Source organism: Danio rerio, chromosome 2, assembly GCF_049306965.1.
Source record: "Danio rerio strain Tuebingen ecotype United States chromosome 2, GRCz12tu, whole genome shotgun sequence".
Taxonomy (NCBI): Eukaryota; Metazoa; Chordata; class Actinopteri; order Cypriniformes; family Danionidae; genus Danio; species Danio rerio.
In genome coordinates this window covers 53,567,073-53,594,329 of record NC_133177.1, presented here as the reverse complement: position 1 = coordinate 53,594,329, position 27,257 = coordinate 53,567,073, and the positions used below count along the sequence as shown (strand labels likewise).

The window sequence follows — 27,257 nt, the reverse complement described above, 5'->3', positions numbered from 1 at the left end:
AGGTGGGAGGGGTGTTTAAATAACGATAGAGGTCAAACCAAAATTTCTGAACTAATTAATATTTCTTAGTAATTTTTTTATAGCTCTGAAACATTACATAAAGTAATAATACAACAATTCAGATATATGCTATATCCAAAAACATTACTAGTTACAACAACAACAACCAGAAATGATAATGAAGCAAAGATATAACAGGAGAAAAAGAATTAAAAAAATATATAAAATAAAATAAAAAAATAATAAAAAAATTAAAATTATTATAAAATACTACTATACATATAAACAACAATAATAACTTAGGATAAAATTATCGACTACAGCGGGGGATCATTACTAGAGAGAAATTCCTTCATGAAATTAACATTAAATCATTCTTTTTGTTTTTAATTTGCATTTGAGACTTTTTTTTTAATTTTCCATTTCTAATAAAAAATATTGCATTTTGATATACATTTCGAAAATTTCTGTTTATGTATAAAATATTTACCTTGTAAAATGTAGAAGTTAACAACATACTCGAATGTTTATCAGTAATTTATGGAAACTTACGTCGTTTGGTTGACGTCATGACGCTTGTATATGATTGGCTGAGTCATTACCTGCTCCAGGTGTGCGTGTGTTGGTCGAGTGATGGAGCCTGGTGTCGAAGCGGCGGGCGTGCACGTGCGCGATGAACTGTCCGAGAAGTGTCAGAAGTTGTTTCTGGAGTTTTTGGAAGAGTGAGTTTAGCTGGTTGCACTTATGAGATGGATTTACGTGTTTTATAATCTATGTCTGGGATTTGTCAGGTTTCAGGATAAAAACGGCGACGCTCTATATCTGTCGGACGCGCAGGAGCTGATCCGACCGGAGAGAAACACGCTGACCGTGAGCTTCAGCAACATCGAGCACTACAACCAGCAGCTCGCCACCACCATCCAGGAGGAGTACTACAGGTCAACAACTGATGATTTAAAGGGATAGTTCACACAAAAATGAAAATTTACATTCGTTTTACTCACCCTCAAGATGTTCCAAATCTTAAAATCTTTCTTCATTATATTCAACTCAAAAGAAGATATTTCAAAGAAACTAAAACATGTAACCATTGACATCCATATTAGGAAAACAAATACTACGGAAATCAATGGCTACAGGTTTCCAGCTTTAAAATGCCTTATTTTCTGCTCAACCGAAGAAAGTCAAACAAGGTTGGAACATGTAAATAAGGTTGTGTTAGCTAATGTATTTACTAGCTTGAACAAACATCGAGCAATGCATATATGATCTATTCATGCTTTTTAACCTTAGTTAATGGGTTGTTAATTTTAGTTTGGTAACGCTTCACGTTAACTAATGTTACCAAGCATGAATTTGGATTTTTATTATGCATTAGTAAATGTTGAACTATGATTAACGAATGCTGTTCATGTGTTGTACATTATTAGTTCATGTTAGTAAATGCATGAACTAATGAATCCTTATTGTGAAGTGTGATCAAACCATTTTCCAATATGTTATTACGGTCAGGTATTATTATTTGCTGATAGCAGTGGTGTCGTCCTTAAAAAAAAAAAGGTGGTGTACCATTACGAACCCAACATAAATTTCAAAAGTGGGTAAAGAAACGTCAAAAGGAAATGTTTCTTTGATTCATTAGCTATATATATATATATATATATATATATATATATATATATATATATATATATATATATATATAGGCCATTCTTCAACTACGGGCACTTTTAGCCTTATGAAGTCGAGTAAAAAAACATTGTTTTAAAATTAACGTAACAGCCTTATAAGTTTAGACAATTTGTCTAGTTATAAGATCTGTAAGACGACAAACTTGGAAGAAGAGATACAATGTGTCCATCGTGAACTGAACAAATATCATTTCCACCACATCTCAATAAACAGCTTTTATTTCAAAATGAAATAAATTATGGCAGTCAAACATTGTCTAGGATCATTTTTGTATCTAGTTTAACCAATCTTTCCACAATATATATATATATATATATATATATATATATATATATATAATAATTATACATTTGTCAACGAAATAAATTAGTTGTTAGCTGAATTGTACACCTGTCACACTCTAAAATTTTATATATTAATTTGGTTAAGAGCTTATTAGAAAATAAATAAACTGAATTTGTAAATTAACTATAGCATGAACTTAATGTGTGATATGTTTTAAAATATTTTTTTAAAACTTGTGGGGATGGAAATGACAATTCAACAGTTTATTGTGAAAAATTGAAAAATAGCTTTACCGATTAGCTTTGAATTGATACTCTCCTTCCATGTATGCAAAACAGTCTTCTTTACCTTAATTTTGTTTGGTTTTTAAAAACAACTTTGAAGGTACAGCATGTTTAAAAATGACAGAATAATTGTATTTCCTTATCAAGCAATATTTACCGTGATTTTTCTTCATGTATTGATAAAAATTAATTCTCTCCATCTTGAACATGTGCTCAGATGGCACTATTCATTTTCATAGAAAGCACCTTAATAATCTTTCACACAAGCGACATTTCTGTGTTGTGGTGGAAATGACACTGATGCTGTGCGACAGCTATATTTTGTGTAAATAATATTGCTAATAGTCTCACATTAATAACTATAAAATATTTAAATTATTTCACTAGTGCTTCATTAAGATACATTAATAGATACCAGATAAATAATATTTTAAAATGTTATTTTCATTGTTGAAGTTTTAAACTCTGGGTGTACGACAAGGTGAAAACAGTGATTTTTGACACCTAAAAGGAGGTTGAAAAATATGAAAAAAATAATAATAAAAAAGTAGTTTATTTATTTATTTTTTAAAGTATGTTTTATTGTTAGTTTGACAAAGAGAGAGGAATTTCAACAAAATTATATATATTTTTGGATATATGATCAAAGGACGTAAACGTGCCCGTAGTAAAAGAATTACATATATATATATATATATATATATATATATATATATATATATATATATATATATATATATATATATATATATATATATATATATATATATATCTTTTAAAAAAAAAACATTTGGTATACAGTTAAATGGGACACAAATACACGTAAATTAAAGAAGTTAAATCAGCAAAACAAGTGAGTGTACTGAGGGTATGCGCAATGATCGATCCTCAGAAGTTGTAATACTCAAACAGCTTGTGGAAAAAAAAAAGTAGGCATATGCAGTATACATGTGTATAGCCCCAACTACACCACTGGCTGATAGTATGGAAAAAGCTTTCATTTAATTTCATACATTTATTTGAATAGCTGTGAAAACAGCTTTCTTAATGTAAATCAAATATGTAATAACCTTTAAATTGATTATTTTGGGAAAATACCTTTCATAAAGTTTCATATAGTGTATAATCTTATACTCTAATTTGTACTGTCATCTTTCATAATTATGTTTCTTCTTTTTTCAGGGTTTATCCGTTTCTCTGCAGAGCAGTTCGTCACTTTGCCAGAGATCATGGAAATATTCCACCTTCCAAAGAGTTTTATGTGGCTTTTTCGGAGTTTCCATCAAGGCAAAAGTAACCATTTCTGTGCTTAGACACTTTTTGTAGACTCTCTTTAAAACAGAGGTGCCCAAATTTTTCAAATGAATGGCCAAAATTCAAAAATCGTTGCAAGCCATGGGCCAAAGTTAAATATACTAAACTGTACTACCTTAAAGTTGTCATTGGAAATGTCCTAATTTATTTCCTAATATTTCCAAATAAATAGAAAGTTAATATGATTTAAAGTAATGCTAATGCAGTACAACTTTTTAAATGATAACTTATTGCCATAAAAACATGAACAGTCACATTCATAACATGCTGGAGTTCAATACTGAATACACAGGTCAAGCAGAATTTGCCTTTGACTTGATTTGCTCACCAAAGCCTCTGCATTGTTGGGTAACAGTACGTACCTTTGAACAAAATCATTAAAAATAACAAAACATAATTTACGCCATTTAACTGAAACATTTAATTTGTTAGCTTTTAGCCATAAAACAAACAAAAAGATGAATTAATCCCGAGACACGTTATTCTTCCTCTCTTCTCAGAGGGATGGCGGGCCAAATCAAAGTTTACCATGGGCCAACTCTGGCCCGTGGGTGGCCCTAGTTTGGGCACTGTTTTAAAGGGATAGTTCACCCCAAGATTAGAACTGTCACCATTTACTCATCCATTTATTTCAAAACCTGTTTGAGCTGCTTTCTTCTGTTGAACACAAAATATTTACTGAAGAATGAGCCTTTAAAAACAGCCTTGAACTTCTATAGTTTTTGTGTATCTACTATGCATGTCATTGTCATGTTTTTCTTTCCAACATTCTTCAGAATATCTCGTTTTGTATTTATAAACTTTATTAAACTTTACAACCACTTGAGTGTGAGTAAATGGTGAGAAGTATATCCCTTTAAGCCACTTGCATCATTTATTTCAATATTTCTTTTATATGCAATAAAAAAAGGGCTATATGCACATGGACTGGTAATTTTTAGCCAGGCAGCCCAGAGGCTTCCGGTGAACTGACTTTCCATTACAAAATTGTTTCAATTTTTTTATTTTTTTTCAAATCTGCGAGCTTCACTGCCTATTAGATAAACGATATGAAGTGTGTCTCTGATCGGACAAGAAACGCTGAATTAAATTTCATTTCCCCTGCCATCTCTTATTAATATGACAGTTTATTTTACCCCAGTATTTTCAATGGAATTTCTGCGCTAGCCTGTTGCTACTGATGCAGCTAGTGTTTACACAGTCTTTCATCTCTTTTTACACTTGAACAACTAAATGAATGCTTAAGTCTATTTAACTGAATTTATTGTAATTAGATTACAACATCAGTGCTGTTAAAACAACCTTGTGGAATTGAAAATGGTCACATTAAGCTTTCACCGGAAGTTTATCGTTGGCTTTAAAACTCTAGCTGTGCATTGAGCCCATTACAACACTTACCTTACAGTAGGGCTGCACTATGTATTGTTTTACTATCAATATTGCAATGTGTATCTGCAACAGTCACATTGCAGGATTAGATTATTTATTAAATATTTAAACAAATGTATTATTAAATAGTATTATTATTATTATTATTAAATTAATACAATGATCACCATGCTATTTTCCATTTGATTGTCTAATTTCTGTACCTGATTTCTGTTGACTCTTCAGAAAAACAATAAAGCGCCGTTTGTTTTACTTTTTTCTCTGCTCTGTCATATCTATATATGCTTGTAGTTTACTATAATTTATGCAAATGCACTGCATAAAACTAGATCATCCCAACCTGTCTAAATTAATGAAGTCTTTCCAAATAGAGCCATTCTATTCATCTGGTGAAAATATTTTAATATCGCTATTTATACTGCAGTAAAACATATTATCGCAAAGTCAGATTTTTCCAATATTGTGGAGCCCTATTGTACTGTATAAAGCTAAACCTGTATGTAAATAGTCTCTGTTTTGATCGGTACCTTCTCTGCATGTGAAATGAGTCATTTTCTCTGTGCTGTCCAGGATTCGTGAGCTCTCCACTGTACGTATTGGCACTTTGTTGCGCATCAGCGGTCAGGTGGTCCGAACCCACCCTGTGCACCCAGAGCTGGTCAGCGGCACCTTCCTCTGCCTGGACTGTCAGTCGGTCATCAAAGATGTGGAGCAGCAGTTCAAATACACTCAGCCCACCATCTGCAAGAACCCAGTGTGCGCAAACCGCCGCCGCTTCATGCTCGACACCAACAAGTCACGCTTCGTTGACTTCCAGAAGGTAAGGGTACACTTGCGTTTCCTTTTACAGTTTGCAACCAGACTACAAATAAAAATAAAAACTTTTCAGTACATCTGGTTTAAATTGGAGTGAATTAGATTGTTTCATAAGGCTCACTATTTTACTTTTGGGTTAAAAGAGTAGTTCACCCATAAATGAACTTTAACCCATCATTTGCACCTCACTAATGCAGTTTTTGAACTTTGATATTTTTTTTTTTCTTTGAACACAGAAGATATTTAGAAGAATGCTGAGTAGCTAGTACCCATCAATTTCCATAGTAGAAAAACGAATACTATGGAAGTCAATGCATACTAGCATCGTTTCATGTAATATTAATGCGAAAGTAGACTTGTTTCACACCAAAAGAACTAATATTTACACTCTAAAACATCTCTCTTATAAAGTACATGTCAGATACTAGATCGGGCGTGTCCAAACTTGGTTCTGGATGGCTAGTGTCCTGCAGATTTTAGCTCAAACTTGCCTCAGCACACCTGCAAGGATGTTTCTAGAAAGCCTTGTAAGAGCTTGATTTAGCTAGCCCAGGACCTGATTGTGTCTGAAACTTTGTTGGACACCGGCCTTCCAGGACCAAGTTTGGGCACCCCTGTACTAGAGAGCATTTGATTGGTTAATTTGATACGGTTACTGAAAAAAATTGTTGATCCATTTAGGCAGAAGTTGCAACCTGGAAGCTATCAATGTTTATATGCATCAAATACATGTTTTGGAGCACACTAGCTTATAGATAACTGAAGACTTTAACATATCAATACTAACAATTTTGATTTCTTGGGGACTTTAACTCTTGTATATGCTTATATGTGCATCAGTCATTGTTTTAAGCACTCTATCTTTTTCACCTGTAAATATATTTGTGGAAAAACGTAAGTATTTTTTGGATCTTAAAGTCTTTGTGAAATCATAATTTACAATGTATATTTTGCCAGCACACTTCTTTATTTTAAGGTGAACAATTAATCCAAGTTAATCTACTGAAGAAAAAAAAGTGTTGGTAATCTTCTATCAAAATCTGACCATTTGCTTCCACATTTTGAGGGGCGGTGCTTCTCTGACATCGGTTTGACAGCTTCAACCACAATATTCTTAACCACGCCCCTCTTACAGTTAGTTTGCCACTAGGGAATGATGTGCAGAAAGAAAGCCCCGCCCACTACTCAATATTCAATTTCAGTTGGAAGTACATCAACATACTAGAATAAAAGACTCTGAAACTTCAGGTTCACACAGATTGTAACTCTGTATCAGGTGCGCATCCAGGAGACGCAGGCAGAGCTGCCTAGAGGATCAATTCCCCGCAGTGTGGAGGTGATTCTGAGAGCAGAGGCTGTGGAAACTGCACAAGCAGGAGATCGCTGTGACTTCACCGGCACTTTGATTGTTGTTCCTGATGTGTCCGCCATGGCGCTTGCTGGTACTCATGTTTTCCATTAATAAAAAGTCCAAAATGTATGCCTCTCTTTAATTTTTGGGAATATATCGGTATCCAGTTGAACTCCTTGTGTACAGTTCAAATTGACTACCCTTTAGTTATGTTCATGGTGGTTTTTGCCCCATTGACTTCTATTATAAGCACAATACAAGCATTTGATTGCAAAGCCATGACGGCATATATTCATGCATTATTGATTGTTTGTTTTTTTTCCCTGTTTGAAAGAGGTAAAACATTTCATTTTTACTGTTGATCCTTAGTTGGCATGATAAATGGGCTTTAAATGAAAATGTTTCAGTCCTATGGTGTAAAACCGCAGATTGTATTATATACTTGCTGTGTTTACTATTCTGAGAGCTGAGCTGTTTATTTTTTATTTTCTCAAACATATCAAGGTAAATACACGCAGGTTTCTCACTCACTCACTCACTCACACACACACATACATACACAATACTCCATCTAACCATATAATTTTAAGCCAGAAACTAAGCTTTTTTTTTTTTTTTTGCATTGCAACTGATGATCAACAGTAAAAATGACCTTTTCCCAAGAGTGAAAACAAGCAACAAATTATAATGGAAGTTAGTGGGGTAAAAACAGCCACCAACTTAATGGAAATGTAGTAAATTTGCCTAGTATTTTTTTAATTTCAAAGCATTTTTCCAAAATGTATATCAAAATAAGATTTGTCACCAAAAATCAATTAACTTGCTAAAACGCAAAGAAAGTTGTGGCCAAATTATGACTTTAAATCATTCCAAAGTGGCTGAAAACATCCCCAACAGCACACATAAGGGTTAAGTAAATGCAAACTTATGTCATATTTGAATAGTATTTCTCATGTTTTCAGGCACAAGAGCAGAAACCAGCAGCAGGGTGACTGGGAAGGAGGGTTTTGAAGCTGATGGTATTCAGGGACTCAAAGCTTTGGGTGTCCGAGAGCTCTCCTACCGACTGGCCTTCCTGGCTAACTATGTGGCGCCAACCAACCCACGGGTGAGATGTTCATTGCATAAAACATAAATTGTTGTAGATAATCATTGCTGTTAGGCCCGACAATTAGGTCTGAAATATTTGGGTGCGTAATTTTTTTTTACATTAAAATATTTGGCATTTTAGTTTTAATGGACTTTTTTTTTTTAATTAAGATGATGCACCAATTTTGGCAGCTAACTATTGAGGCTAAAATAAAATTAGATTCTGAGTGTGCCTCACACAGGTGATTGGGCTTGACAAACTGCCTGTAGCTAACACACTTTTCTATCTCTCTGACACTTTAACCGACACTTGCACCAGTTTTGCACATTTACACCTTCTTACAATCTTTATTACAAAAATTGTACATTCATGAAGTAATCTTCCCATGGGTAAGTGGGCCACCTGTAAAAACACTCCTCTAATTGCTAAATGCATCATCAATTGTAAATCTCTTTGGACAAGCATCTGCTAAATGTGAAGTTTCAACTTTAATAGTTTTGGAGGTACAAAATCATTAACCGATATGGTGGGTTTGAATCAGCACTTCAATGTTGTATTTTGTCAAATGGATAAATATTTCTGCAGTGTGGATGCATTTAAAAAATAATTAAAATGTGGAAAAACTACAATTAAAATAAATCACTTTGGTTGATGGCAACAGTTCTAGACATTCTTACATGCTTTCCCAATTTAGAGCTTTTTCTTTTGTTTATTTATTTGAGCATTTTCAGCTATATCACTTTAATTGGAAGGTTTTTGTTTGTAATTTTAGTTTCTCTTGCTTTTCTGTTAGTTTGGAGGGAAGGAGCTTCGTCAGGAGGATCAGACAGCTGAGAGCGTGAAGAACCAGATGACCGTGCTGGAGTGGGAGAAAGTGTTCGAGATGAGCCAAGACAAGAATCTCTATCACAACCTCTGCACGAGTCTCTTCCCCACCATTCATGGTGCTCAGCACTCATTGCTCACATTTACTGCCTAGTTTATTATCGTATAAGTGGCAAGTAAACATGGTTTTGAATATTAGCTTATTGTACAGATGTCAAAGCCAGTTCCTGGAGGGCCAGAGCTCTGCACAGTTTAGTTCCAACCCTAATTAAACACACCTGATGAAACTAATTGAGTGCTTTGGGCTTGTTTGTTACCTACAGATAAGTGTGTTGAAGCAGGGCTGGAACTAAACTCTGCAGGGCTCCAGCCCTCCAGGAATTGACTTTGACATGCCTGGCTTATAGGATTAATTCAGCTTGTGTTATCTTTTCAGCACTGAACTAACAGCTGCATGAAATTTTATTTAATGGTAATGATTTCTGTCTGTTTTTTCCAGGTAATGATGAGATTAAACGTGGCATCCTGCTCATGTTATTTGGTGGTGTTGCTAAAACAACCATGGAGGGGACGTCTTTGCGTGGAGACATCAACGTGTGTATAGTTGGAGACCCCAGCACATCTAAGAGCCAGTTTCTCAAGTAAATATGATTTCACTTTCAATGAATTTAAATATTACATAGAAAACCTAATGGCTGTATTGGATGCATGTATGTGTGTGTTTTTTTTATTTTTTTGCTCAGGCATGTGGAGGATTTTGCTCCCAGAGCGGTGTACACCAGTGGTAAAGCCAGCAGTGCCGCAGGTCTGACTGCTGCTGTGGTCAAAGATGAAGAGTCGCATGAGTTTGTCATTGAAGCAGGAGCACTCATGTTAGCAGATAATGTATGTTTTCAAGTTTATAGTTCTTCCATCCACATGTTTTTGTGCATTTTGGAATATTGCAGGAAAAAATGCTTATGGAAAGTCAAGATCTATATAAGGCCATGTTCACAGTGATACAATTTTATTTAAAAATGCATATTTTTCTCTGTTTTTGGCCTTCTGTACACACTAAAACAGCATTTTAGGAAACAAAAATGTCTGTCCAAAGTGCATAAATTTGAGAATGCAGATTTTCATATTGCAATGTGGACTGTGAAAATGGAGGCTTTCAAAAATGAAAACACATTTTAGTTATGCGATGCAGTCATGTGACCAATTCAGCTAACGTGGTAGATGACATTGACTACGTTTACATGGACATCAGTAATCAAATTATTTGCTTTAATTAAGAGAATGATTAAACTAATGTGTTTACATGAGTTGCTTTTTAAGTGTTCATTTCATGATCTCATTTTACATGTTAATCGAATTATGTGCTATAACCTCATTGCATCACCGTGCTATCCACATTTTTTTACAGGTTCTTGTAATTTCGGGTGTTTCATTTTTATTTGTGGACTGAATCAGTTCATCACACAGTAATGGTTTTCTTCTCTTTGACTTTAGATGGAAAGTACGCAATATTTTCAAATGTTTTATGTGATTCCAGTTTTGTCAATTTCACATCTTTTGATGCAAACATAACCTATATGCATTGTTAATATTAACATTCTTGTTGCTATGCATATACTTATGTTTTTTTTTTTTTTTTTTTTTTTTTACCAACACATTAGGGGGTTTGTTGTATTGATGAATTTGATAAGATGGATCTTAAGGACCAGGTGGCCATTCATGAAGCAATGGAGCAGCAGACCATTTCCATCACGAAGGCAGGAGTTAAGGTGTGTGTGTGTGTGTGTGTGTGTGTGTGTGTGTGTTTGTGTTTGTATCCTCCTGTTGAGCATGTGTTTTGTCTTAAAGCATAGTCTCCTCACTCTGTAATCCACTTTGTCTAAATCGTTCTGTTTAAGGCCACTCTGAATGCCCGCACATCCATCTTGGCTGCTGCCAACCCTATAGATGGCAGATACAACCGTGCCAAGTCTCTGAAACAGAACGTCAACATGTCTGCACCCATCATGTCTAGATTTGATCTCTTCTTCATTCTGGTGGATGAATGCAATGAGGTCAGACAACATTTTAATGCTTGAATTAGACTATTAAGAGTACTATTAAGGTTTTTTTTTAATGTAATTAATATTTCCTACTATTCAGTAAGGGACTAAATTGAAATGTTATCACATTCTATCATTGTTATCCTTGTATTTGCTGCATTATGCTTATTTATTAAAAAAAACTATGATTGTAAATTATGTATTGAATATTTATTACTTATCTTGCCATGAATGTTGTAATTGCTGCTGAAATGGCATTAAGACTATACATCTAAAATACATCTATTCAGAAGCTTTGATAAAGTGATTACAAATTTTGTTTTGTTTTTTTTAATGCTCATCAATTAATCTTAAAGTCCAGTTCTTGAACATTAGCCATCATAAAAAAAAACTGGAGAAATCATGCTGAAACTTCAGCTTTTTATAGCAGAAATAAATTACTATAGATACCTTTAATTTATTTATATTTAAGCATATTTTTTTTTATATAATTTATTTATTGTATTTTATTTTTTTTATTTATATTTATACACTTAATTTTTATATATTTTTATTTTTTTTTATTTATTTATTTATTTATTGTTTTATATTTATGTATATTATTGTTTTATTTATATACTTTTAAAATTTTTGTTCATTTTTATTATTTGTTTATATTCATGCATTTTTTTATTTATGTATATTTTTATTTATTTGTATTCATTTATTTATATATTTTTATTTTTAAATTTGTTTAAATTATTTTTGTGTATATAAAATATATTTGTTCATTTATATAAATTTTTAAACGATTGTTTTAAATGATAGTTTTTATTATTTATTTCATTTGTATTTATTTTTGTTTATACATTTTTTTATTTATTTTTATTTTTATTTTTTTATTTATTTAAATTTATGTATTTTAGTAATTTTTTTGTTTTCATTTATACATTTTTATTTTGAATTTGTTTAAATATTTTTTTTGTGTGTTCATATTTTTATTTAATGTATTTTTTTATTTTTATTTAAAATTGTTTATTTTTAATTTATTTGTGTTTCACCCTCTTTTATTTGTATTTCACATTATTACACTTTTGACTTTATTAATAATCAAATAAATTAACCCTATTTTATTAACCCTAATAAAGTATATGTCAAAGTTTAAAAAAAAAAAACCATTTAACCAATACTTTGCTTTTCTACCAGGTAACAGACTATGCCATTGCCCGGCGTATTGTTGATCTTCATGCCAGGAATGTTGAATCTGTAGAAAGAGTTTACAGTACTGATGAAATCCAGCGATACATCTTGTTTGCCCGCCAGTTTCAGCCAAAGGCAAGATGCATTCATTAAACTGTGGATATGGATAGTATTCAGACTTCCTTAAATTTTTCACTCTGTTATATTGCAGCCATTTGCTAAAATCATTTTCCCAAATCCAGTTGTGAAAACTTGCATCTCTCCCAAAAAGACTCATGGCTATATTAGATCAAAGGGGAGCTTCTACTAAATACTGAGCAAAGGGTCTGAATGCTTGGGACCGACCATGTAATATTTCAGTTATTCTCTTTAATAAATTTGCAAAAAAATCTGCAATTCTATGTCTTTTTCAAGTTGAGATGCTGTATATACATTGAAGGAAAAATGATTTAGTAAATGGTGGCAATATAACAAAGAGTTGAAAATTTAAGGGGGTCTGAATACTTTCCGTACCCAAAGTATTAAGTTTAATTCAAAATTAGACAGCCCGGGTAATGTCTTGCAGATTTTAATATAAGATGAAAATAATATCTGGTGTCGCTGTGCTTTTTATTGATTTTTGTTTAGATAATTGTCCTCCTATACATGTGTTTGTAGATAACCGTGGAGGCCCAGGAGTTTGTGGTGGATCAGTACAAGCGTCTGCGGCAGCGTGATGGAGGAGGAACCACTAAATCAGCCTGGCGGATCACCGTGAGGCAGCTGGAGAGTATGCTGCGTCTGTCTGAGGGCATGGCCAGGCTCTACTGCTCAGATGAGGTCTGTCAGCGATTTAAAAAAAATAAATAAATAAAAAATAAAAAAATAAAATAAAAAAATAACTGCTTCAAAACATCACTGTTTACTGAGGAGTTTAAAGCATGTGCTTTTGCTTTTGGAAAGGTTCAACCCAAACATGTGAAAGAGGCATTTAGGCTCCTGAATAAGTCCATCATTCGTGTCGACTCGCCTGATATCAATTTTGACCAGGAGCATGATGAAGACAATATAAACGGTGAGAGGCAGTTTCTGTTTGTCTTTCTGAGCATCATTCAGTTACATTTTGTGAAAGCAGACTGTCAATCAGTGAGGATCATTGTGTGTTGCTCAAGTGGACTTTAAAAGTCCTTCAGATGATTGAGACGGTTCAAATTGTGAACTTACTAAAAGTTTCTTCTCTTCATGTTGGAAAAAAGGGTGTACTAAATAGCTGTAAATCCTGCACTTTCAGTTTGTATTCTGTGGATTGATGCGGTCACGAGAGCACTGCACAAGCATCACAGTGGTTACTGATTACGTGCCTGACTTAAATGAATGCAAAATGCATCTAAATGATACGGCATTAGCTGGAAAAAAACAAGTGCTTTTAAGTCTAATGGATTGACTCGTGTCATCTTGAGAGAAACTGACTATACTCCTGTTTTTTGAACACATACAAAAATTTATAGTGCACTGTAACATGCTGGAGTTGTATAACCAACGCTTTTTGCATAACATCTCAAGTGCTTGAGTTAGAATCGGGTAAATGACAGTCTTGCCTGTTATATATTACATGACTATATCATGTCTCTTAAACAAGCCATTCAGGAATATTTATTTGCTTTATCTACCTAAAGCTGCTTAAACACTATACTACTTGACAAAAGTCTTGTCGTCCATCCCAGTTGTAAGAGAATTACTTCTGCAACTTTTCTAAATGATCCACTAGAAGGTGGATTTTTCTGATGAATCATCTGTTGCACTGAATCATCACAAATACTGCAGAAGACCTATTGGAACCTGCATGGACCCAAGATTCTCAGAAATCAGTCGAGTTTGGTGAAGGAAAAATCATGGTTTGAGGTTACATTCAGTACGCGGGCTTGCGAGAGAACTGCAGAGTGGTAGGCAACATCAACAGCCTGAGGTATCAAGACATGTGTGCTGCCCATTATATTACTAACCAAACCAAATCCAAGCCTCCACATCAAAGTTCCTGAAAGCAAAAAAAGGTAAAGGTGCTTCAGGATTGGCCAGCCCAGTCACCAGACATGGACATTATTGACATACTTGTCTGGGGTAAGATGAAAAAGGAGGCATTAAAGATGAATCCAAAGAATCTTGATGAGCCTTGGGAGTCCTGCAAGAACGTTTTCTTTGCCATTCCAGATGACTTTATTAATCAGTGATTTGAGTCATTGCAGAGATGTATGGATGCAGTCCTCCAAGCTCATGGGAGTCATACACAATATTCATTCTTTCTCCACTGCAGCATGCCTTTATATTCTATACTGGACATTATTTCTGTTAAGTAACCAGACTTTTGTCTAAGCAGAGTCAGACCTTACTGTCTTAATTAAATAATTAAAAATCAAGACATGATCATATTTTATTTAGCTAAAAATAAGCTTGATCTAGAGGCCTTTGCCTTTCATGTAAGCCATTCATACTGAATGACAATGAAGTGAACTTCACAAACTGACGTCAAATCAGAAACATGACTCTGGACCACTAATCAAAACTTAAGTTGCTCAAGCTTATTTCTTGGAATAGCCGAAAATGCATTGTGAGTTCATATGATCAATTTTTTTTCCCTCTCTCCTTTATTCCAAAGATAATTACAATATTAAGTAAAGCTTGTCTTCCTTGTAAATATTTTCAGTAGGATGTTTTCAGACAGATATTAAAATATTGTCCTATCATAAAGTTTCATCTATGGAAAGTTCATTCATTCAGCTGTCAGAGGTAAAGAAGTTGACCGATATGTGTCTGATTTTGTGGTCCAGGGTCTCAATTTAATACAAAAACCTTTGTTTCACGGATCAGAATGAGCTTAAGTTGCTTGGCCCAATTACTGGTAATAGTCAAAAAAGCATTGTATGGGTAAAAAAATCAATAGTTTTATGCCAAAAGGAATTAGTATATTAAGTAAAGATAATGTTCCTGAAGATTATTTTGTACATTTATTACTGTAAATATTTTCAGCAGGAAGTTTTCTCAATTAAGATTTGTTTTTTTTTTAAACCCTCAGATTACAGATATTAAAATATTTTTCATCATAAAGATTAATCAGTGGAAAGCTCATTCATTCAGCTATCAGAGGAAACGAAGTTGAAAAGTGTGGATTTTTGTGGTTCAGGGTCACATTTTAATGTAAAGCAAAAACCTTTGTTCTACAGATCAGAATGAGTTGCTTGGACATTACTGGCATTAGCCCCAAAAAAAGCATTGTATGTGTCAATGTAATCTATTTTTTTCCTTTTATGGCAAAAAAAATGTATATTAAATAAAGATCACGATTATTTTGTAAATTTATTACTGTAATTATTTTCAGCAGCAAGTTTTTCCTATTTTTTATTTTATTTTATTTTATTTTTACCTCAGGTTGCAGAAATATTGTCCCATCATAGTTTGATCAGTTGAAAGCTCGTTTATTCAGCTGTCAGATTTTTTGAAAAACTGACACTCATGACTGGTTTTGTGGTCACACATATTTTAATGTGAAGCAAAAATGTTTGTTCCACAGATCAGAATGAGCTGTTTGGTAAGGAGACTGAAGGTCAGAATGGAGGTGATGTGAACGGTCATGCAGTGGAGGACATGGAGACTGATCAGACTGAAAAACCAGAGAAACCAGCCGCAGCCAAACCTGCTCTCAGGATGTCTTTTGCAGAGTACAAGAGAGTCTCCAACCTGCTGGTGCTGCACATGCAGAAGATGGAGCAGCGTGAGTCTCAATATCATTTTTTTTTATATATCTAATTTAAAATACCAATTTTCAATTCATCTTAATTTATATAGCACTTTTACAATGTATATTGTCAAAGCAGCTTAACATAGATGTTCTAGTACAGTGGTTCTCAAACTGTGGTACGTGTACCACTAGTGTTATGCAGGCTTCCTTCTAGTGGTATGCGGATGAATCAAATATGTCATATGTACATGCTATATATATTTAAATAAATTATCAAATGATTTATATATGAATATGATGACAGTCTATATTTATGAGGTCCAGGCAACATTTCCAGCTGCTGATAAACAAAGTTTTTTTCGTTTTTTTTTTTACTTTTTAAGAAAAGTAACCTACCATTTTTAACTTTTAAAAGCACAATTTAATTTAATTGTTCTTAATGATATGAATATGCCTCGTTTTTGAACTCTACAGAGTTTTAGCTGCTTTACTGGACCTAATACGCTACTGAATTTCAATACTGCTCATTATGATGGTACTTGCAAAGACAACTTTTTTCCTAGGTGGTACTTGATGAAAAACATTTGAGCACCACTGTTCTATTAAACTGAATTGGTGTCAGTCCAGTTTCCAGAGTTGAAGTTCAGTGTTGTACGTAAACAACAACATGGATTGCATTCATAGGCTGTTTATGCTTTCTGAACCATGAGGAAACATGTTGAATTTGCTAAATCTTATAGGGGAGCACTTGGTGCTGCAGGAAAGGGTGCAACATTTTGACAAAAGATATGTATAAAAAGTATTAGGGGATTATCCTAATATTTTACTTAATCAGAAATAAGAACAAACACAAATGTGTTTCCTGCTTCTGCTTAATTTGTTATAACATTTAGCAATCTATAAACGTTTTTATAGTACAACCTAAATCATAACGGTAATTGATGATTTTCAGCAGCAAAAATTTGCAAAATGTGTGTCAGTTTTAATGGCATTGTTTGCATTCTGTGCCTACATGATCATCAATCAGACATATAGAGTGGAGGAACTATTCACCTTGTAGGCTAGTCAGCTGCTAGCATAAAACTGGTTCCCTCGATAGGATTTTTGCCATTGGTTTTTCGAAGACTGTAAATAATAAGCTCTGTGTTCAAACACTGTTCATTACACTTACACCTTTTGTCCAACCGGTTTGTCACACGAATAATGAAACATCTAGCACTTTTGGATCTTAAATGCAAACGCAAGAACTAAAAAAAGTTAACATTAGGCTGTAAATGGACTACAGTGCTTTCCTGTGACGTCAGCACATTGTATGTTACTCACGTGCTAACCTTAGCAACAGATGACAGAGATGAGGCGTGAGGGACAAGTCTATATGCCTGCAACATCCATCATGGACACGGAACAAATGACAACATTCATTATACTTTTTTTTTTTTTGTCACGAAGTACAGCGAAAAGTAGCTCCTACAGTCACATTTTAAGAAGTGTAAATACTGCAGTTATGACAGAGTTAAATGTGTTCAGATAAATAAAAATCAATTGATCAGGTAATATGTATGTAATTTTACACATTTATACACACGTTTGCATTAGTGAGAGAAGGAAAGAGCTGCTCAGCAGTATCCCCATAATATCGTTTAATTAAAATAAATGATCAACAAATTAATCTGTCTCGACAGTCTTTTCAAGTGAAGGCATTATCTACACACTGAATTCCCAATTAGAATAATACTACAAACTATAAAATACAATTCATGAAAATACTTAAATAACAGTGAAAATCCAAATGCCCAACACAAGCGACCTCCGCTTCAGACTAGATCAGCTCGATGACGTATAATGTCTTCGACACCGCCTGTAGTCTCGTTTAGCAGCTTGATAGCAACAGTCTTTTTAAAGAAGCATAACTGATTTAAAAAATCAAGAGTGTGCTGTAACTGATGTGTTATGTCGTAGAATTAAACGTGAAAGCATCTTGAGATTGTGTTAGCCATGAACATTATTTAAGAGATTTAACCGAAATCCCATTCAAAAAACCCATTGACTTAAGGACGATGGAACTGGAACTGCTCTTCCGGGTTTTTGGTCCGTGTATCATCCGTTCATTTGATTATTCCTTTTATTACGGAAAACGAAACATCAGAAAAACGATGAATATTTCGTTTTTCTGTTTATTCTGTAGGCAGAAAAAACGGAAACTCATCTGTTATTCTGCTTATTAACTTAAAACGAAATATTAAAACAAACACAAAACCAAAACGAAATAATGAGTCAAAAAATGGTCCGTGTACGGTCCGTGTACGTTTTGTTCATTGGTTTTCCATTTTCAAACGGAATAAAGGAAATTGTGAAAACGGCCGTTTTTCCGTTTTTCTTTTGCTCACGAGAAAACGAAAAAACAAGATTTTGGCTGGATTTTCGTTTTTTGGTTTAGGGTAGGAAAACGGATAAACGACTTTAAAATTCATTTTACACATGTAGGCGGTGCTGAAACGCCCACTTTCCTCTAATTGGTCAACCAAATCTGCGCTCGTGACGTCACCCTCAAAATAAAAGCCTTAAGCAGGTCGCACACCAGAAGCGACGCTCGACGGCGCGCCGCGCAGCGCCATGTATTTTAGAATTCTAAACATAGGTTTCTATCAGGATACACACACCGGCGCCGCAAGTCGGCGGCTGTCGGCGGCGCCCGGCGACGGCTCAGGACGCAGTTCATTTTTCAGCCGCGCCACAGAGCGCCATCTGATTAGTTTCATGTTAAATATCATTCGAATGTGCGCGTCTGGTGTGCGATACTTTAATCTGTCATGTACGCGCCGTGTCGCGGCGCCGAGCGGCGCTTCTGGTGTGCGACCTGCTTTACACGCAGGCTTTAAATTATTACTATTATTTAATTATATATTAACTAAGTTTACATATTCTATCATTTGAACCACACACAGTTAGCAGACTTACATTCATTGCGTATGTATAAATTAAATAAAAACGTAAAGCAGTATTCTTAGACATTTGTCATTAAAATAAGGTCATAGTTCACTGCCAATTCTTGCTGCTGTGCACCTGATGCAGAGCAAAGATAGCCATTTCCGAGCAGCACCTGGTTTGCATGATTGTTTCAGAGCAAGGGCTTTATAATAATAATAATAATAATAATAATAATAATAATAATAGACACACAATCTCAAAAAAAACCTTGATGCTTATTTACATTATCTAAAGTCATTTCTTACGAGGTAGGATCTGTTGTTGTATTATATAGCCTATTTTCGTTTTAATATGCAAATAATTTTCTTTAATTTGTAATAGGCCTATTGTCCCTCATTGCATAAAATAACCAGCCTTTGTATTCAATATGTTTGTAAATTGTCCATCCAGTTTGACGCAAGCTAAACAACATTTTGGCCTGTTTTGCTTATTAAATGAGTGATTTTCACGGAGAAACAAATCATCCATCCACACAGTTTTGTATAGGACCCGTGTGAACAAAAATATACACTTCAGCATAGCCTATAGGAAAATGTATCTGTTTAGAACCAATTTTGTGTTGTATAATTAAAAATATTAAAAATACAATAAAAAAAAAGGAATAACATTTGAAGTGCAATGCTTCAAAGATCCAATACGCTGCATGCAGAGCCAAAACAAAAACTGGTTTGTTTGTTTAATAAAATAATAATATGAAATTAAAGTGAAATAGTTCTATAACCTGTATTATAACTGTAGTCACCCTAGATGACAAATCATCCGTTGCGCCGGTCAGTTTCACCTTTAATCAAGAATGTGCCAGAACCAAATGAGAATATTTACAGATTACCTCGGAATGAGACCTCGGTCTGTGAAGGATGCAGAACACAAACTCGTTGAGAATGGAGATGCATGTTAGATGTTTTATATCCCTTTAGATATTGTAAATAAACAACAAGTTTTTATAGAGATTGTGTCATGTCTTTTCTTTGACGCACGCGATGAACAGCCCCGAAAAGGCGCCTTTATTTAGCCTGTAGCCTAAATAATAGTTTAGATTTTATAACATATAATGTTCCATTACTTTAAATGTATAATGTTTTTTAATATTTATGGATTATATAAAATATATAGTTTATATAAATGCGCTCTGATCATTCAAGGATCATAATGCGTTGCATATTCTTCTTATTCTTCATTAGGCTTGATCCGTAAATTGTGTATTTTATAAACTGATCGTTTATAAGGACTAAGCTATTAATAACTGTAATTCCTCGAATGGAAAAGTCTTGATTAAAGAAAAAGAGAACTTAATTCGACATATGCATATAGTGCGCTTATTTCTGCGCGCATCGCGCGCTTTACCGAATTACCTTTTTTTATTTTTTATGCACTATAAATGCATCTGGCAGCACCGAAAAGAGCAAATGCCAAGTTATTAGCGCAGCGCACAGACAGCTAGCTCGTCTAGTCTGAACCAGGGGTTTTCAAACTATTCATTGCACACCGATCCCATTGCATTTTATTTAGGATAAACCACTTATTTAAAATTAATTAATTAAAAGGTGTGTACTCTCCAATACACCAACGAAATTATAGTGTCATAATATTTAATAATTATAATTAAGATAGACACCTGACCTCCATTTAATAAACAATTTATTTGCCATACTCTGTTAATTTGAAGTTTAAAGTTTAAATAATTTTTGTTAAACTTAAATTATTTAAAAACTTAAAAAGACTTAAATTTAGTCATTTAAGACATTTTAGGTCATAAGTTTACATACATTGACCGTTGCATTTAGTAGGCCTATTCTGATCTAAATAAGCCTTTTGCATCTTAGGTGTTTACACACACAAATTAAGCAGTTTATACGTACATTTAATGTTACTTTGAAATTACTTTTGATGCAATAAATAATCCTAAATAGTTGAAAGTGTTAACATATTCTTGAAATGTAGTTATTTTATAACTATGAAATTTATTACTAAACAAAGTGAATCATTATGAATTTGCCAAGAAATAATCCACTTTACCACTGTAAAGCAATGCCCCACACTCACTAGAACGGTAGAACCTGGACTGTATGATATGTTCTGTATGTAAAATAGAGAAAATAAGCAAGATGCGCAGTCTCATGCAGCCTTAGTAAAATATAGCGCGTCACAGCAATGAACTAAAAATAAAACCACCCTTGAAATGCTGGCGATCTTAATTTTTTCAGCCTACACTGATTGAGAATAATGTTGCACTATTTTATTAACAAATAATTAGAATGTTTTTTTTTATCTATTACTTTTGCCTGTGCAAGTTTTTTGCGCGCGCTTGAGCGCGAAGGCATCTATTTTCAGGTGCAAGATGCCACTTTGGGTGGCACCAGCACACTCTGCCACACCTGTGGCTATGTCCCTGCTACAATAATAATAACAACAACAACGACAAAATAATAACAAAAAATAATAATAATAAGACAGGCCTACTTTGACGTTGCAATAAAAAAGTATTCAATTCTCAAAAAAGTATTCAAGTATCAAATAAATATTTACAATAGGCTAAAGGCATATATTAAATTAAAATAGGAGAAAATCCAATAGAAACAAATGGTACCATTTATTATAGCCCCATGCAGGGTCCAATGTGTTCTTACAACCATTGAATAACTAAGTAAATAATAATAATAACAATACTAATAATAATAGGCCTAATAATAATAATAATAATAATAATAATAATAATAATAAATTATTATTTTGTACAGAGTAGGCTATTATTTAGGCCTACAATAGCTCTGAAACAATCATGTAAACCAGGTGCTCCTCGGAAATGGCTTTCTTTGCTCTGCATCAGGTGCACAGCAGCAAGAAGCTTGGCAGTGAACTATGACCTTATTTTAATGACAAATGTCTAAGAATACTGCTGATTTACGTTTTTATTTAATTCATACATACGCAATGAATGTAAGCCTGCTAACTGTGTGTGGTTCAAATGATAGAATATGTAAACTTAGTTAATATATAATTAAATAATAATAATTAAAAGCCTGCGTGTAAGGCTTTTATTTTGAGGGTGGCGTCACGAGCGCAGATTTGGTTGACCAATTAGAGGAAAGTGGGCGTTTCAGCACCGCCTACATGTGTAAAATGAATTTAATAGTCGTTTATCCGTTTTCCTACCCTAAACCAAAAAACGAAAATCCAGTCAAAATCTCGTTTTTTCGTTTTCTCGTGAGCAAAAGAAAAACGGAAAAACGGCCGTTTTCTCCATTTCCTTTATTCCGTTTGAAAATGGAAAACAAATGAACAAAACGTACACAGACCGTACACGGACCATTTTTTGACTCATTATTTCGTTTTGGTTTTGTGTTTGTTTTAATATTTCGTTTTAAATTAATAAGCAGAATAACAGATGAGTTTCCGTTTTTTCTGCCTACAGAATAAACAGAAAAACGAAATATTCATCGTTTTTCTGATGTTTCGTTTTCCGTAATAAAAGGAATAATCAAATGAACGGATAATACACGGACCGTTTTTGCATACATATTGACGTCATAGTTCCTCCACTCTATTCCCAACAAACACATTTACGTTGTAGCGATGTCTGCACAACGTTGTATTTTTTTAAAGGCGACGTTGCTGCTTACGTGCTCGCTACATTGTCACAACGTAGAAATGTAAGACGTGAGAAGGCTGTAGCAACGTTGTCGTGCGACATTCAGCAACCGCGAGGCGGCGTTCTTACTACTTGTATTAATATTTTTTTGTGGCAGTTTATCAATACTGCCTAGAATACAGGATAAGCAGCAATTCTTTTCCAGTATTGCTTAATATGAAATATTGTTCATTTATTTTTCCTATTTAATTTAACAACTGCATGTGTAAACTTTAAAGTGTAAAAATGCCACACAAATGAATATAATCAAACTTTTTATTATATATTTCACAACATTTAATACATACAGTACACATACAGTATCTAATTATAAGCAAACAGTATAAAATAAAGTTTAGATTATATATATATATATATATATATATATATATATATATATATATATATATATATATATATATATATATAATTAAACTAAAGGGTAAACAAACAAGAAAAGTAAACAAGAAATCATTAAAATGTAAATAAATATATAAATAAATATATAAATTAAAATTCAAACACTGGGCAGTGAAACTCTGGACTGGAGAATACAGCAGACCGGGGAGCGCAGCTGAAGACCAGTCGTAGTTGTTGGTATGGAGAAAGCAGTCAGAGGAAGAAACAAATTCAACGGATAATCCAGCTTCAGAGATCCACAGCAGACACAAGTCAAAATAGGCAGTGAACAAGAGAGGACAGATCAGAGCTTGACACAACAGCACTACACAGGAAATGACTATGACTAGCAAGTTATTGTAGTTTCAGACATTTATTGTAATTTCATTACATATAAAATCTCCAGAGTAATTATGTAGACTACTTTATTTTAATGTTTCAATAATATATCATATACCAAAATTACAAACAATTAAATAAATTTAGAGAGACAGGGAAAACAGGTTTGAGTTAACAGAAGTCAGAGTTAGTCTCTGAATACTCACTTAAATTATGAGAAGAGAAAGAAGAGGTCCTGTAGTTGTGGCGTTGCTCGCTGTTAATGGAATGTTAAACTTAGTGTCATTTCAATAACAGCTGTACAAAATAATAAAGTAATTTTTCATAAGCATGATCTATTTTCCACATTATGGACATGCTGTTTTAGGTAACATAACTAAATTTAATGGTAAATAGAATAGTATACTTCTTACCTCATTCAATTCTTCTTTCCATAGATCAGGAATTACAGCAACACTGATCTGAGGTGAATTTAACAGCTGAAACATTCTGAAAGACAAGTTACATAAGTAATTTGAAAACAACAGTGAGTGATTAAACAATAGTTTCATGCAACTTACGCATAATTAAAATCCAGAAATTATCAATAGAAGATTACCTCCATGTAAAAATAGCCTGTTGAGCAAAGAGAAGAGTGGGTTTTAAATAAAACATCAAAAGACCAATCAAAATAGAAATTTAGACTAGCAGACCTTTTAATTACTATCTATATTAATTAGGCATATGAACCTCAATTTATATACTTTAACTTATAGGGATAGCTCACCCAAAACTGACAATTCTGCCATTTTAGCCTCATCCTTTATTTGTTCCAAACTTATTTAGCTTTTTTTTCAGCTAAACAATAAAGAAGATATATTAAATAAAGCTGGAAAACTGTAACTATTTAATTCCATAGTGTTTTCCTACCATGAAAGCAAATGCTTACAGTCTTTAGTGTTCAACAGAATAAAGAAACTTAAAGGTTTGGAATCACTTATTATTTACAGGGCAAATAATTCGTGAGTACAAATCATTTTTGAGTGAACTGTTCCTTTAACGGGATGCAATCTGCACAGAGGTGTTTTGTTTTTAAAAATTTTGTGTGTTTTGTAAAAAGTGGGTCGGCTTGTGTGAAGTATCATACTAACTGATCACGATGGATATGGAAAAAACTGAACTTCAAAAACATTATTGTCCATTTGACTAAAGACAAGGCGTAGGTAAATAATCAGGAAATGTTTTATCGAGAGATTTAACATAATGATTTTAATGTTGTTGTCGTCCGTTAACGGAATGCCGAAATTTACTCGCTCGTAATAACTTCATTACGGCTTTTGTGTGTGTGTAATGTTGGAACAGATTGTTGTCGAAATCATAGGTTTGTTTGAATATTCACGATTTATGTATCTTATTTAGCAAGAAGAAATAAAGCAATACTCACGTCTCCTCGGTCGTTGATGAATGAGACGACGGCTTGTTGAAATTTAAACTGATTCAGCTGTGACCAGTAAATGTTGTACAGTGGTTGTCCACGCCACCTAAGCACAACCTAAAGCATGCGACCCTCATGATGTTGAAATGGCAACCTTAATGCATCGTTGTGACAACCTTTAGCAACAACGTAGAATCCTCAACCTTTTTGCAATGTTGGTACAACGTTGTAGGAAGGTCGCTACGTTGAGGCAACGTTGTGTGTTTGTTGGGTTGGTGTCATAACTTTAAAATAAAGTCTTATATTTAATCTTATTACAGTTATCAAGTGGAGGATCAACTGAAAAATATAAAGAGCATAAACCGAAGACTTAAACAAGCATAACGGGTGTTTTCTTATCTGTTTAAGCATGTCTTTAATATTAGTTTTGTGTTTTTAGTGGATGAAGACTCGTCTCTGAAGAAGAGTGAACTCATTAACTGGTACCTGAAGGAGATCGAGAGTGAAATTGATTCAGAAGCTGAACTCGTTGCTAAGAAGAACCTCATCGAGAGAGTGCTGTACAGACTCATCAATTTTGTTAGTATGCATTTATCTCTCTGCAACGCTGTTTGTGACCCTGAACCACAAAGTCGTATGTTGCGTGTGTGTAAATTTTTGATAGCCAACAATGTACTGATCAAAATTTAAGATTTTCCTTTTATGCAAAAAATTATTCACCTAATGTAGATAGAACTATTAAATCATCTTTGATTTTAATAACACTTTGGACAACTTTAAAGGTGATTTTTCTTAATACTTATATTTTTAAACATTTTTTAAATTATATTTTTGAAATAGCTGTATCTTGGACAACTTAGCCTTTCATAATATTTTTTTTTTATTAAGATGATGTATAAATCTCATTAAAAAAGTGTTGTGGTCCAGGGCACATTTTAGATTAGCTTAAAACGCATCTGTACTTTAACTTAACACTCTTAATGCTTTACGGAGTCCCGGAAGGGATGTGATGGTGGGGAAAAAAATAAAAAATGGGTGGGTGAAATAAACTGAGTGATAAAAAAACATGTATATTACGTTTTAAACCCGGATCAGCTTCTGCACACCCCATTTAAACTTTAGCTAAACATTTAAACTTTCACTTTAGTTCCTTTTTAAATGGCAATACAGAAGCTGAGCTGAGATTGGTTTACCACATAGAGCGCATCCGTCAGTCAGCGCTTATACATGCATTCACTGATTCAGAGGCTGCATAGGAAGGGCGATGATCGACACACAGCTTTAATAGAAAGTCACTGCAGACATTTTTATATTCATTTCAATGTGCTTTCAAGAAAAAAATATGGGAAAATACCTAATGATAGGAAGATTGTGTGTGTGTTGTGTGTGTGTGTGTGTGTGTGTGTGTGTGTGTGTGTGTGTGTGTGTGTGTGTGTGTGTGTGTGTGTGTGTGTGTGTGTGTGTGTGTGTGTGTGTAAAATAAATTCAAAACTCTCTCTGTAAATGCCTTTTTCTGTTTTAGGATCATATCATCATAGAGCTGACTAAAACAGGGCTGAAAAAGATCAGTGAGGATGGAGAAGAACCCGTCTCTGAGGATGATCCGTTTCTGGTTGTGAATCCCAATTATATACTGGAAGACTAATCCAAGCTGGATTTACCAATCTTGATCATTTTTACTGAAAAAAATAAAGTGATAAATAAATGTTTCTTTTTTGCATCCTTTTGCCATGTGTTTGTTTGAACACTAGGTGGCGGCATGTTTCAGTTCATCTCAATATTTATAGCTGTCAGTAGTTTGAAGCCATTATATTGGTGGACATTTGGGCATTTCATGTTTTAGCCTTCTATCCTAATGTGAAAACTGATGTATAATTCAATGTAATAAGAAGTGGAGTATTAGATGGAGGTCTTATTTAAAGAAATGTAGCATAATCTGAGTGATCTGAACGATTTATAATTATACAGCTATAAATTATACAGCTATTTAGCATAATGAAAATAAGATGTAATATAAATTATACAGCTACTTAGCATAATGAAAATAAGATGTATTATAAATTGGATTTACTGTCTGGTCCTTATTGCCACCAGCTGGTTTGAAGATATTGATTGCTTATTAAAATTTGAATGATATTAATAGTCTAAGTTCAACTTTTGTGTAAATTAACCTTTACTTTAATGGGCATAGACTATCCCACATGGAAAGGTAGAATATTAACTTGTAGTATTAAATGGTGCTGTATTTACATGGGTCATACTATGCTAAAGTTATTGAATTATACCTCTCAAGTACTTCAATTAATCTGTTGTGGTAATTATAGTTGCATAATGGCAAAATAAGCAATAGTAATACAACGCATATAGTAATATATGCAAATTACCTCCAACTGCACAAAGTTTACTCCATCTTAAAGTGGTATTTTGTACTACTGCACACAGTTTAAAACGCTACAGTAGTTTATTTCAGCATGTTCAAGATTTTACAGTATGCGGTCATTGTGAACTTATTA

General features: G+C 33.6%; 1 protein-coding gene and 1 long non-coding RNA gene across 2 annotated transcripts; one reads left to right on the top strand and one right to left on the bottom strand.

The window, feature by feature from the left end:
• The first annotated feature begins 580 nt into the window (after positions 1 to 580).
• Positions 581 to 26,464, top strand: mcm6l (MCM6 minichromosome maintenance deficient 6, like). The gene is given in 17 exon segments (NM_001025533.1): positions 581 to 722; positions 792 to 938; positions 3,444 to 3,554; positions 5,535 to 5,784; positions 7,057 to 7,222; positions 8,094 to 8,239; positions 9,015 to 9,165; positions 9,546 to 9,687; positions 9,790 to 9,931; positions 10,705 to 10,812; positions 10,942 to 11,097; positions 12,271 to 12,399; positions 12,922 to 13,083; positions 13,207 to 13,318; positions 15,809 to 16,009; positions 25,184 to 25,323; positions 26,267 to 26,464. Coding segments are annotated over 17 exon segments (2,475 nt in total). The 5' UTR covers positions 581 to 633; the 3' UTR covers positions 26,390 to 26,464.
• On the bottom strand, positions 23,117 to 23,807 carry LOC137488212 (uncharacterized). Its single transcript, XR_011007160.2, has 3 exons — positions 23,744 to 23,807; positions 23,537 to 23,586; positions 23,117 to 23,238 (listed from the first exon to the last, which is right to left on the bottom strand). It is a non-coding gene; the product is annotated as an uncharacterized lncRNA (long non-coding RNA).
• Positions 26,465 to 27,257: the final 793 nt, after the last annotated feature.